Below are 13454 nucleotides of genomic sequence, written 5' to 3' on the forward strand. Positions count from 1 at the left end.
TGTAAATATGGCCCTTATGCGTCGCAACGACAATAATTGATGACGTCACAGCGCAGTAGTTTACTACGCAAACATAGTTTTTCAGTTTAATTATTGTAAAAATTATCAAAATTAAATAATTTTTTTTGTAATTGATAGAGCAAATCGGGAGCAATTTTTTTGGAAAAAAATTTTTTATGAAAAGTGAATATTTTTCATTCTATAGGGAAATCAAGTTTTCAGTATTTGGATTTTTTTTTAAATTAATTATAAATAAACTAATAATTATAGAAGTGGAGCAATTACAGATTCTGATGGAGCATTTAAGGAGCAATTTTTTGAGATATTAATAATAATAAAAAAAAAACTTTCCGCGCTAACTTCCTTCCGGTGAAGGATAATATAAGTTATGGCTGAAACAGAAACAATATAACTCGTGATATAAGGCTGTTTAGTAACGAAGCGACTGGGAACGTTTTTAAGGCGTTTTTTTACGATACCTATATTTCTTTTATTTATCCTAATATTATGACGGTATGAAAAAAAATTGCTCTTCTTCCATGTAAAAGTTGTTCAAGGGTTCATGACTGAAATCTTTTATATAAAAAGCAGTTGTTTGTCTTTTTTCGTCGTGATTTGTATTGGTATAGCAACATTTCAAATTAGGATGTAACATATCTCTCGCTATGATGTGCTCAGTGTTTTCTTACATCGTTTATGAATTATTCTAATTAAAAAATCGAGTATTGTACACATATTTATGTTTCTAGGCAATGAAATGGAAAAAATGTATCTCCATTACGTTAAAATAACTGTTATCTGACTCGTATAACAGCCTAACCTATGCCTGGGTTGTAGCTGAAACAATAACACTCGAGAATGTTAGGATGGGAAGAAATTGTGGTCGACCTTATGACATTGAAGATCGCTTAAACTGCTGTTTATTGTACGGAAACTGTCAACATCTGACTAAGGGTTGAACTTTCTTGATAGGAAATCGTATAGAGAGAGATAATTTGCAATTTGCATTTTGGTTTGAAATCCATCAGCATTATTATTTTATTTATAAATAATAAAATAAACTATTATGCTTTCATTTGCTTTATTATAATGTCAACGTTATTTCGTTAAATCTTTACCCTTTACCTTGGGCAGCCTGAAAGAGATCGTTGATAAGCGATAAGGTTGCCTTATGTACTATTGTATGTTTTAATATCGTAATCATTGTAAAATTTGTTATGGTACCTACAATATAAAATTGTTAAAAATATTTTATTAATATTTTTAAGCACCTCATCCCATATAGGTATGTCTTTGTAAAGGTGACTTGAAGCATTTTCATATGAATTTAGATGTAATAGCCTTCATGATATAATATTGTTCAAAAATCTTTGATTAAGTATTGGAGATCTTCCCATTGGTTGAACTACGTTTATAGGACCAAAATGAGACGAACACTTTAAACTTATTACAATAATTTACTGATAAAGTACCAGTTTTTCTATTTCTATTGATATTTCAATCAATCATCACGAATTGGAACATCAAAAATAAATACATAAAGTGAACATTTATTAAAATTATGTTATGATACAGAAATAGTAACGCCCTTAGTATTTAATATTTATTCTCGTATTCTAATAATAATATATCATTAAAGAGAAATTAAATCAGTCAGTCATTGAACCAAGAGTACTGTACAGTCCAATTTTAATTGGAATAAACCACTAATTGCTTTCTACCTAGTTTTAGTATAACAACAAATTACAATGGATTTTAAGGTTCATTTCTATAGAGTTTAATAATAATAAGTGATATCTTCGTGTCCGTGTGGAATGGAAGACACAGGCTCCTGAAAAACCGTTTTTACTATCTTAGGAACCTGGGTCGTTTTAACTACGAAAAACTATATATGTACAATATAATGTACACAGAAAAGAGCCACTAAAAGTTCGCTAAGTACTTCAAAACAAAAGCCTTCTTAAACTAAATAGTTAGAACCCTTAAGAACTAGACTTTGGCGAAATGCCATATTGACATAAACGTGAGATCAAATGAATGAAGGAATGAATAACAAGAGTAACGACCTTCGCATTGGCTAATTCTATAGACGGTGTCTAGTCGAATGCTTTATATGGCATAAAAGTTTTATTTAGAGGGTTGTGACGTGTATACAACGACGGCACAGAATAATAACTAGTACCTATAGTTACGGGTAAATGTTTTATTTTATGGATACGATGCGTGGTAGCTTAAGGCTTATTGATCTTGATACTCATCTTCAAAATTAGGATTAGTATTAGCAGATATAGGAGGTTAATTTTCGTATTGATAACTATAATATCTAGAGGTAGGGGTTCGATTTTCACTTCGGAGAAATAATTTGTAAACAATGTATTTGTATTGTTTCATTTCATGATATTTATAACATAAACAAGTTCATGAATTGTCTAGTACTTCTACAGTAAGCTTTGTTTAGATCGCGATTAAATAATATGGTACTTAAGTAACTATTGTATGAACTCTCTTACAATATTGTGTATTTTTAAACATATTACAATCCAAACATTTGTCACCACAATACGAGATATATGAAAATTTTAGAATTCTAATTTTGTTACAAGGCTTCTTTGTTTAGTAGATAAAAATCTTTAGTATTCAATATTCATACTACCAGTTTATTTATATAGAGCGAATTTAAATGGACCGAAATTCCAGACAATTCTATTCTGAATTCGCATAAAAAGGGAAAGCTGTAGATTAATGACTATAAATGAATGTCTTCGTTAACAGGACAATAAACAAAGTGAATGTACTCGTAGTTGAGCAATGATTCGGTAGGAATTAGGTCACTCGCATCAAGGAATATAGAACGTAAAAATTGTCGTAAAATGGTTGCGGAATAGCCGTATCCTGTGATTGAGGAGTCTCATTAAAATCTATTAAACTTGACGGTCTATTGCCGCTTTTTGAGCATTTTGTAGTGGCCGAATGGTAGATGCGAATACCTAATGTGAAGATAGATAATGACAAAAAATAAACAGAAACTAATTTCGTAATATGCAAGTTTAGTGAACTTTGAAATATAACACGAGCAGACTGAAAATCAGCGCAGTTTAGGTGCCGGGTAGAAGAGTGTGTATATTTTTGTTTTTTAAGTTAATGTAATTTACGTTGGTTACAGTGGAGCCCAGTTTCTTTCTGTGTTTCTTAATGGGCGGTATATTTTCAATAGTCTCGGATGAGACATATCTCTCTCTGCTTTTAATCGATTATATTCTTGACTAGCTACGCTTCGCGGTTTCACCCGCGTGGCTCCGCTAGCCGTAAAGATATAGCCTTCCTCGATACATGGTCTCTCTAACACCGTAAGAATTTATTAAATCGGAAAAGTAGTTCCTGACATTAGCGCGTTAAAATAAACAAACAAACAAACTCTTCAGGTTTATAATATTAGTATAGACTAGCTTCCGCCCGCGACTCCGTCCGCGCGGATGTCAGTCTTCGCGTGGATGGTTTATTTCTCCATTTTGAGTAACTCTGACAATGATATCTTATAAATATCTATTATAAAGACCAAATACGGCTCGAGCTATAATAATACGCAAGCGCGGTTCTACAGAACAACGTCTATGGATAAAACTGAAAAATTAAGATAATTTTTTTTCTACGTATTTTTGCAGGATAAAAAGTATCCTATTTTACCTAAGTATTTTACGCCCAGGATAATAAGGTATAATTATACCAAGTTTCATCGAAATCGAACCGTTAGTTTTCACGTGATGCCTGAACATACAGACAGACAGACAGACAGACAGACAGACAAAATTTTTTTTAAACACATATTTGGGTTTGGTATTGATCCAGTAACACCCCCTGCTATTTATTTTTTCAATATTTTCAATGTACAGAATTGACCCTTCTACAGATTTATTATATGTATATGTCGTGGTCATATCGTAGATTTGATCATTTCATGATATGAGTGGCCATTTCACGAAATGGTTGCATATCGTGAAATGGCCAACATAGTTTGATCAGATCGTTAAATCGTCAACGTTTCACGATTTGGTCATCCACATTTGGCCAGATCGTATAAAATATAAAGAGTCCATAAAATATTAAAAAAATTCAGAATAACTATATTCTAAAAACTTGTTTAATGTCATTTAAGTTAGTGCCGCGGCAGCGGCCGGCGAATGCCAGAAGCGAATCGTTTTTGCAATAGAAAACAATTAGGTTAGGTTAGGTTACACTTTGATAAACAACGCACGAGCCGAGCGAGCAAAGCGAGCGATTTACAACAAAGATTTACAACAAATTAACAATTATAATAATATAGTAGTAGTTTCTTAAATTATTTTATTTAAGTCGCATTTTTTCTTAAATACATATAAGATATCCACATTTTCCATAGTACTCGTACCTCTTCGTCGTAAATTCTTTGCTATGACTTTCTTCATAATATTGTTATTAAACGAATTATGAAGTTTTTAACTGCGAATAATTTAATTTTCGCCAGCGGCCGCCATCTTATCACATAAACACAGAGCTTGCAGCGCCTCTACCAACGATTAATGTAACTATTTTACGATATGATCAAATAATTTTGGTTATTTCATGAAAAAATCGTGCGTTAATTGGCCATATCGTGAAACGATTTATTATCATTGATCTGCCCAAACCACATCATGATGTGGCCAAACTAAATTTGCCGTTTCACGATATGCGACCATTTCGTGAAATGGCCACTCATATCATGAAATGATCAAATCTACGATATGACCACGACATATAGATAATGAAAGTTCTACACTACTCTACATTTGCTTCTATTTTGTTCACAGCTGAAACCGCGGGCACAGCTAGTCGTTGTTAAAGCGTTTATTCAAAGCATTACTAACATCGAAATAGCACATTTAATGATAGAACTTTACGACGTGAAGCGTATCCATTGCGATATAGCATGTATATGTCGCAGTCAACTGGTTGAATCTGCTATTTGATTCAATGACTAGCGCGTTCATTGAATGACGACATTCAATTGAATGACTAAGCCGAACGTTGATTTAACAAGCGTCACTCAATGTCCAAGTAGTTGGTTATTGTTTCATGCAACAACCTATTTCTGTGTAAGTAAAAAAAAACAACGAATCGAACCTGAATCCCTTTGTAATATAACCAACCGACCAAAGACCATTCTGAATGACGTTCAGTCAAGACGTTGAATGTTGCACGTTACATTAAACAACTTGACGGGTTATCCTCTAGTCATTCAATCAAATAGCAGATTCAACTAGCGAGTGTATTGCGTAGAAACAATTGTATAATTACTCGCATGCATACATTAACGCGGATCGCATGTAATGCAATTCTTTGGAGATGTGCCAAGTGTGTATGGGAATCGGTACATTTGATGAGTTGAAGCGGGCGTAAGATAGGAACAAATTTTTGGAAGATTTTCGGATGAAAATTATGGAATAGGTATGATTTGGATATAAAAAGAGATAAATTATACAGATTTTAAACTGAGTCAGTTTAATATTTAATTTTATAAAATGAAAATTATACTGTTACTATAAGCATACAGATCCAATCGGCTTGATTTTTTGGTTAAGTACAACCAACGATCCATTCATTCTTACAAACTTTCGCCGTTGTCCTACAATAAAAAAGTGAAGAGCTGAATAATTTGAGATAGCTCCTTCTATATGAATCACACCAAGCCAACAACTATCCTTACGGATAAGCTAACATAAAACCTCATAGCTAGAGAGCTAGCGCAAAGCTACCTGTATGTATTTGACCAGACCTGGATTTTTGTGTGTTGATTCCCCTATACCTACTATACATGAGATGAGGAGTCACTAAGCCCAGAGTGGTGGACGGGGCGGGCGCTCAGGTAAGACAGGTGGAAATTTTTGGCGAACTTTGAAACCATTTGACCACGTCTGCCATTTTGATATATGAAAATAGATTATTATTATTATCGGAAAATAACAATGGCAGACCATTATCACGTGGATAACATTCTGGCAGACACTTATGAAAGTGCTGAAAAAAATACAATTTTGAAAGTAATTGACCAGATCTGCCATTCATATATTTTATTTATTAGGGTCTTAAAAACTTATTTTCGAAACGGCAGACATTTTCATTGCGTACAGACTTCAGCAGACAACAAAACTTAGTGCAACTACATAGTCAGATCTATGCATGCACTATCTCTGTAGCTATATCTTTTTTCCCTATATATCACTATTATTCTCACTCTAGCCTATAGTTTTTTTTATTTTATATAGTTACTATAAGCATTCAAATAGTCAAGGATTTATATTATATGAGAGGGCTCTTTTCGTGTCCCAATCAAACAGTTATTGCCAGATGTTTTCAGTATCACTTTCATGCAAAAGTGAAAATTACTACGCTATAATAGCCTTAAAAAAATCTTAATAATATTAAGGAATAAAATTTATAAATTTGACGTATTTCCTAGTTTAGGCAATGCTTTTGATGTCGCCGCGCCGCCAGTGTAGGTACGTCTACTGCTACATGAAAATATGCTAGGGTTGCAACAAATAGGAAATAAAACAATTGTGATTATACAGTAGTTGGCCGTGAAAGTCAAAAAACAAATGAAAAGTGTTTTCCATGATATGATTATTTATTAAATTTACGCGATTAAGAATAATTTCAACGATAAAACTTAGTAACCGAGAATTTAGAGAAGAATTAAAGAAAATACCTGCCTGATCATTTTATCAAACTCTAAAAGAATTATGGTTATTTCGCATCACTCGGTTTATTAGTTTGGTAAAAATTATCAAAGGTACAACCCTAGCCTTTGAGTCGAACGGTAGGCAACACAATATCGACTTTGAGCGGGTACATATTATGGTACATTTCTTCTTGCTGTGAAGCGTAATAATTATTTTGAAGATTTTTTAGGCTATTATAGCGTAGTAATTTTCACTTTTGCATGAAAGTGATACTGAAAACATCTGGCAATAACTGTTTGATTGGGACACGAAAAGAGCCCTCTCATATAATATAAACCCTTGACTATTTGAATGCTTATAGTAACTATATAAAATAAAAAAAACTATAGGCTAGAGTGAGAATAATAGTGATATATAGGGAAAAAAGATAGCTACAGAGATAGTGCATGCATAGATCTGACTATGTAGTTGCTCTAAGTTTTGTTGTCTGCTGAAGTCTGTACGCAATGAAAATGTCTGCCGTTTCGAAAATAAGTTTTTAAGACCCTAATAAATAAAATATATGAATGGCAGATCTGGTCAATTACTTTGAAAATTGTATTTTTTTCAGCACTTTCATAAGTGTCTGCCAGAATGTTATCCACGTGATAATGGTCTGCCATTGTTATTTTCCGATAATAATAATAATCTATTTTCATATATCAAAATGGCAGACGTGGTCAAATGGTTTCAAAGTTCGCCAAAAATTTCCACCTGTCTTACCTGAGCCCCCGCCCCGTCCACCACTCTGGGCTTAGTGACTCCTCATCTCATGTATAGTAGGTATAGGGGAATCAACACACAAAAATCCAGGTCTGGTCAAATACATACAGGTAGCTTTGCGCTAGCTCTCTAGCTATCAATAAAATCTGCAGTTCACAGTTCACTTATCACATACATACAGTTTTCAAACCTTCCATGCGCTATTCTAAATATAAATGTGTATCACCTATAACTTATTCCACAACACAGAGTTAAGAACCTTATCCAAAATTGGCGCGGAAGCTGGTACTATTCTTGTTTTATGTTTGATTGAAACATTACTCACCGTCGTATTACTGTACGATAAAGTATCTTTGGATTTACTGAACAGAGCTTCATTGAATAATTGAGAAAATACGTAAATAACATCGGTTTTGCGATTGAAAGGAAATGGATCTATAGGTACGTGGTAAAGTAGATACCTACTAATTTTGTAAAGCTTCAAGACTAAAGAGATTGTTTGGTTGACCGAGATTTTAGCTACTGGCGAATTGAAAAATTATTTTTGGGTTGGATAGTCCATTTATTAAGGAAGACTAAAATGTAATAACATCGCGCTTCGACTAAAACAGAAATAAAGCATCGATGTTACAAAAATGTTAAGAAATATTGATTTTGAGAGAAGAAGAGCTGCTTGGGTCAGGTTATATTATAATAATAGGAAGTGTGGTCATAAGACATGATATAAATTATACACACATCAAAAACTAATACAATCCTGACAGCCTTCTTTTCTTTCGTTAATAGATATGAACAACATAGCATACCTTTGTTTATCAGCTTTTAACCCCTCAAACTATCAAAATCTGGATGACATCGCATGCGTCATTTCTAAAATGGCGACCAGAAATTGCCTTTCACAAAAAAATTAATTATTCCGCATTCAAGCCATATTTTATCATTCTGAAAACGACAATTTACTCATTGATATATTTCCTATCTTATGAAAATTGATATGATTAAAAATAAAATAAGTTATTTCAATTATTGTTGCTGCAATCGTATTATTAGATTTAACATACTTAAAGTTTATATGGTGGGCGGTTAGTCTTGTGGTTGCAATTTCTACAATGCGGGTCGAGGCTGAAAGGCTTAAGCGGTTTGATAATGATTTTTCAATGGAAAATATTCGATATAGGTTAAGTGAATACATTGTGAATACAGTACAGTGGGTACATTGAAATAATTGATTTTGTCTGTAATCTGAGGAATTGAGGATGCTTATGAAACTTTTAAGGTCCTATTATTAGGTATGGAAAAGCTTAGAGCTAACTTTAGTCTCCGCAACTATTTTGTCTCTCCCATCAACTCTATGGGGAGTTGCGTCGCCTCGTGCGCGCACTTTCTTACTAGCCCGTAGAGTTGATGGGAGAGACAAAATAGTTGCGGAGACAAAAGTTGCTCGTGTGTAGCTCTGATACTACACCTGTTTGAGTGATCACCACAGAACATATAAAGAGGTGATCACATATTATGTAGATGTGTCTTCCATTATTTTATAGAAATACTTTTACTATATTAATTCATAGTAAATACTAACTTATACCAAAGTTTAATGGACCAAAGCTTTTATTACGAGTTTCCTCATGTTTCATTAAGGTACTTTATATGATTAAAGAATTTATATCCAACTAGGTTTCCACCCGCGGCATCGCCCGCGCAGAAGAAAGAAAAGCCCTCATAGTTCCCGTTCCCGTGGGATTTCCGGGATAAAACCTATTCTATGTCCTTTCTCGGGTATCAAAATATCTCTATACTAAATTTCATGCAAATTGGTTGAATAGTTAAGGCGTGATTGAGTAACAGACAGACAGACAGAGTTACTTTCGCATTTATAATATTAGTATCATCATCATCAGCCCATATACGTTCCCACTGCTGGGACACGGGCCCCCTATGAGGGTACAGGCCATAATCCACCACGCTGGCCAAGTGCGGGTTGGCGGATGACACATGTCGTCGAACTTTTTAATTCTTCGACATGTCGGTTTCCTCACGATGTTTTCCTTCACCGTTCGAGCAGTGGTGATGTTACAACAAGCGCAGATAAATTGAAAAATCAATTTATTTCCTGCGCGCTCGCCTGGTCTCGAACCACGGACTTATCGATTCGAAGTCCGAGGTCTCACCACTGAGCCACCACTGCTCTATATTAGTATGGATGATTGCAAATACTAATTTAATTTATTTTATCCTAGGTGAACGGAATAGTGCTTCACGGAAGATGTCACTTGAACGCGTCTGCCATCATCAAGGGGCTTATGGGGCCAGTGTACAAGATCATCTTACTAAGGTAAATCGTTATCATCACTTTTATTATCAGTTGTTTCGTAGATTATCGGGACTAAACAGAAAAAAATTAAATTTTCAAAAGAAACCTAAGTATCTAAAAGTAAAAATAATTGCGTTTTTGGACTTTTTTTTTTCACAAATCCATTTTATTAAAGAATAAAGTGCAACAGATATAACATTAATTTAATGAACCATTCCACGATAATTATCCAAGAATGGCTATCTTCAGTATAAAGAAAAATACTAAAAAGTTCTCGAACATTCCAGACGCAAATCTGCATTAGAAGATGTCGCTGTGAAACCCCTCACACAATTCCCCACAGCCCTTGAAGAAGAGGTAAGTGCTAATATAAATAATTATTTAAATTAAACTTATAATGTGAGGATTTTTATTTAATAGCCCTTTACTAATTGAATGTTAATTCTATTGAAAAATGTTAACTTTTTGACTGTTTTCGTCCCAATAGTGTATATTGATTTGACAAGATACAAAATTAGACTTTATTAATAATTAATGAAATAAGAACTGATTTTCCTAAATACTACCGATATTTATTTTAAGATGTTATTAAATTGAAACGTACGGTATGAAATAAAACTATAATTCTTCATATATGAAGTAAAGTTAAAAAAATCACAAGTAATATTAAAACCGCATTTAAAATTTAAGCATGATTTCCTATATAACGTGTATTTTATCCTAAACGTTTTGCTATTTGAACCGTCGCGTATTCAATCGAATTGATGCAATAAAAATCCAATTCCTATGTAATGTATCGAGTAACGCTATCGGTGTCGTTCTGGGATCGAAGAAATTCAGATTTCTTCTATTTATTCTATGCTTTGACGATTGTAAAAGACGAAAATACGTATTTATTTTATTCGTTTAATATAGAAAAAAATTATTTCTATTGTCAACTTGACAATAATTTTCACAATTCGTTGTAAAAGTAAAATCAGTTATTAAGAAGATTCGGCGACAAACAGAAATTATATAGGTAATACACACAAATTAATAAAATATTATGTTCATCTATACATATAATAAATCTGTAGAAGGGTCAATTCTATACATTGAAAATATTGAAAAAATAAATTTGTCTGTCTGTCTGTCTGTCTGTATGTTCAGGCATCACGTGAAAACTAACGGTTCGATTTCGATGAAACTTGGTATAATTATACCTTATTATCCTGGGCATAAAATAGGATACTTTTTATCCCGGAAAAATACGTAGAAAAAAAAAATCTTAATTTTTCTTAATTTTTCGCGCGGACGGAGTCGCGGGCGGAAGCTAGTATCATAATATTATCGTAACTATGAATAACATAAAGCACATGGGACACAGATATTAGAAAATTAGTAAAATAACAAGATATTACCTGATATTGAACTCTTGCTTATTTTAATTAATTATCATACAATATGATAGAGTTTATCTTTAGTAGACGACTTATATAATAAAAAATATGCTTTTCTTTTAGAATTATCAAATAACCTACCTAATAAGCAATTTGAATTTGAATTTGAATTTTAAAACTCAACAAGTATTCCAAAGTATGCCAACTTAATATATACTTACCTAAGCTTTTTTATGTAAAGGGTAATTGCTTGCTTGTCACGTGAAGTTGATAAATGGGTATGCTTGTAATTTGCTGACGGTGCAAGAAAGTACTTTCCTTGTAATGTTGGTATGTATGTTAAATCTTATAATATGAGAAACTTATATTCTTAGAACGTAGAAAAATTTAAATAAAAACTAGCTGTAAGTGCAAACGTTCTGCCTTACTCTTATCACTTAGGCCCTAAGTCTTAGGGGTATGAAAAATAGATATTTTTCGATTCTCAGACCTACCCGATATGTACACAAAAATGTAAACAATAAGCTGCTGTCACAAGTCGCGTTCTAACAGACGAACGACAAGTTGCGAACGGCAGAGGCTACTTCAGCCGTCACCACATGTCGACGGCAGTCGTCGAAGCGTCAGCGGCAGCAGTCAATACGTCGCTGAAGTAGGCTCTTTTCGCAACTAGCCGTTCGTCTGATAAAAGTCTAAGAACTAATATAGTCAGAGATAAATCAAACTTGACAACGGTACATGGTATTTCACTTTGTAGGTACTTATAGCTTAGGAAAACGGGAAAACATAAATAAGTAGAGACTATGATAGAGCATCTGCTTATCATACAATTGACTCTTTGGCTAGAGAGAAAAAAATGGACTGAATAATATTCAAAATATTACTTTTTTTGTCCGTCTGAATCTGTAAATAACTGAAAGGATGGATTAACCATTATTAATTAAACATTGCTGGTTATTGCGATCATAATTTGAATAATTTGCCAGTCAGTTCAATTCACGGCGTAAACTGTCTGGAAATAAAAGGTCATACGGCCTCTATAGATACACATTTCATTGCTCATCTCTATTTTTCATTTTATTTATAAAATAAATCACTGCTTTTCTGTGCAAATAGTAAATTCAGGTTATATATCTAATAATTAGTAAATCAACTGAAGGATCGTGATTTAAGAAAATCCGTTTAAAGCGTATGATCTCTAGTATTTATATTATAATTTATTGTTCGCTTAAATCGCTGACCTTGTCCTTACTATCTCTTTCACACTACAACACATAACTATCTCGCATCCCTTTCACACCGACACTATTAAGCTATGTTGATTTCCGTAGCGTTTTCCTACGATAATAAATTAAATGAATTTAAACTTTAATCCGTTGCTTTAGCGTTTATATTCATATGGTATCTATTTTTTAGTGTTTATCTTGTGTTCGGCATGAAAAACGTACCACGTGACATGTTTTAATTACTCGAAAAGCATACTTAGTTAAACGGGTTAAGATTGAAAATCGTTTACGTTGTATTATTGATATGTGCATTATGTTAAGTCAAATCTGTTTGTTATCTTACACTTTTAGCAATGTCATACAAATGTGTGTACTTAGTTTCGAGACGCGACGATTACGGCGTGTACGTATTTAATGAAATTAAGTTGTTTTATAATATTTTAGTGAATATGATATTAGTGTTTGTGTTGTTATGTTGATAGTTTCATTTTTTGTGTATTTGTGATATTGGAAGTGCTTAATTTACTATAATTAGGAAAACAGGTAATGTTTAAACAGCGGCCGCTGTTAATTTGACCGACTTTTAAAAAGAGGATATTGACACTATGTATTCATAGCATTTTTTGTAATTACGATGTTTTACATGTTCATAATAAGTATGGTATAATTAGGATGCCGGTTAGCAATATCTATAAATAGATTAACTTCAAATAAGACGATTTTTTGTACAAAGGTATTTTTGAGTTATAAAAATAGCCATTTATTGAAAATATTCACCGGTTCCGAGACCAGTTATTCAAAATTTTCCTGTTTTGATTCGTGTATATAAGTATAGTTACCTACTTAACCATTTTTAATTTAGTATAATTTATTCGTATCTAACTATAATTATGGTTTAAAATTTAAATTTAAATTAAATGTAATAAGTTTTCCAATATTTTCAAAAATCATTTGTTATATTTGCAAAGTTTTAACAAGGAGGTGTGGATTCAATTCACAATAAATATTCTTTGTTGTTTTTAATATTTTTTTCTAATCTAGAGCAATAATAGTACCTTCTTAAACTAGTTACCTACTT

The 13454-nt window shown here is 32.8% G+C and overlaps 1 protein-coding gene across 1 annotated transcript in view; it reads left to right on the forward strand.

Moving 5' to 3' along the window:
- The window catches only part of LOC123703322, a 131602-nt gene that overhangs the window by 103014 nt on the left and 15134 nt on the right, over nt 1-13454 (forward strand). The window contains exons 26-27 of the mRNA XM_045651281.1: nt 9698-9792; nt 10059-10128. Coding sequence (XP_045507237.1) covers nt 9698-9792; nt 10059-10128 — 165 coding nt within the window. The remainder of the gene's footprint in view (nt 1-9697; nt 9793-10058; nt 10129-13454) is intronic.

Source organism: Colias croceus, chromosome 25, assembly GCF_905220415.1.
Source record: "Colias croceus chromosome 25, ilColCroc2.1".
NCBI lineage: Eukaryota > Metazoa > Arthropoda > Insecta > Lepidoptera > Pieridae > Colias > Colias croceus.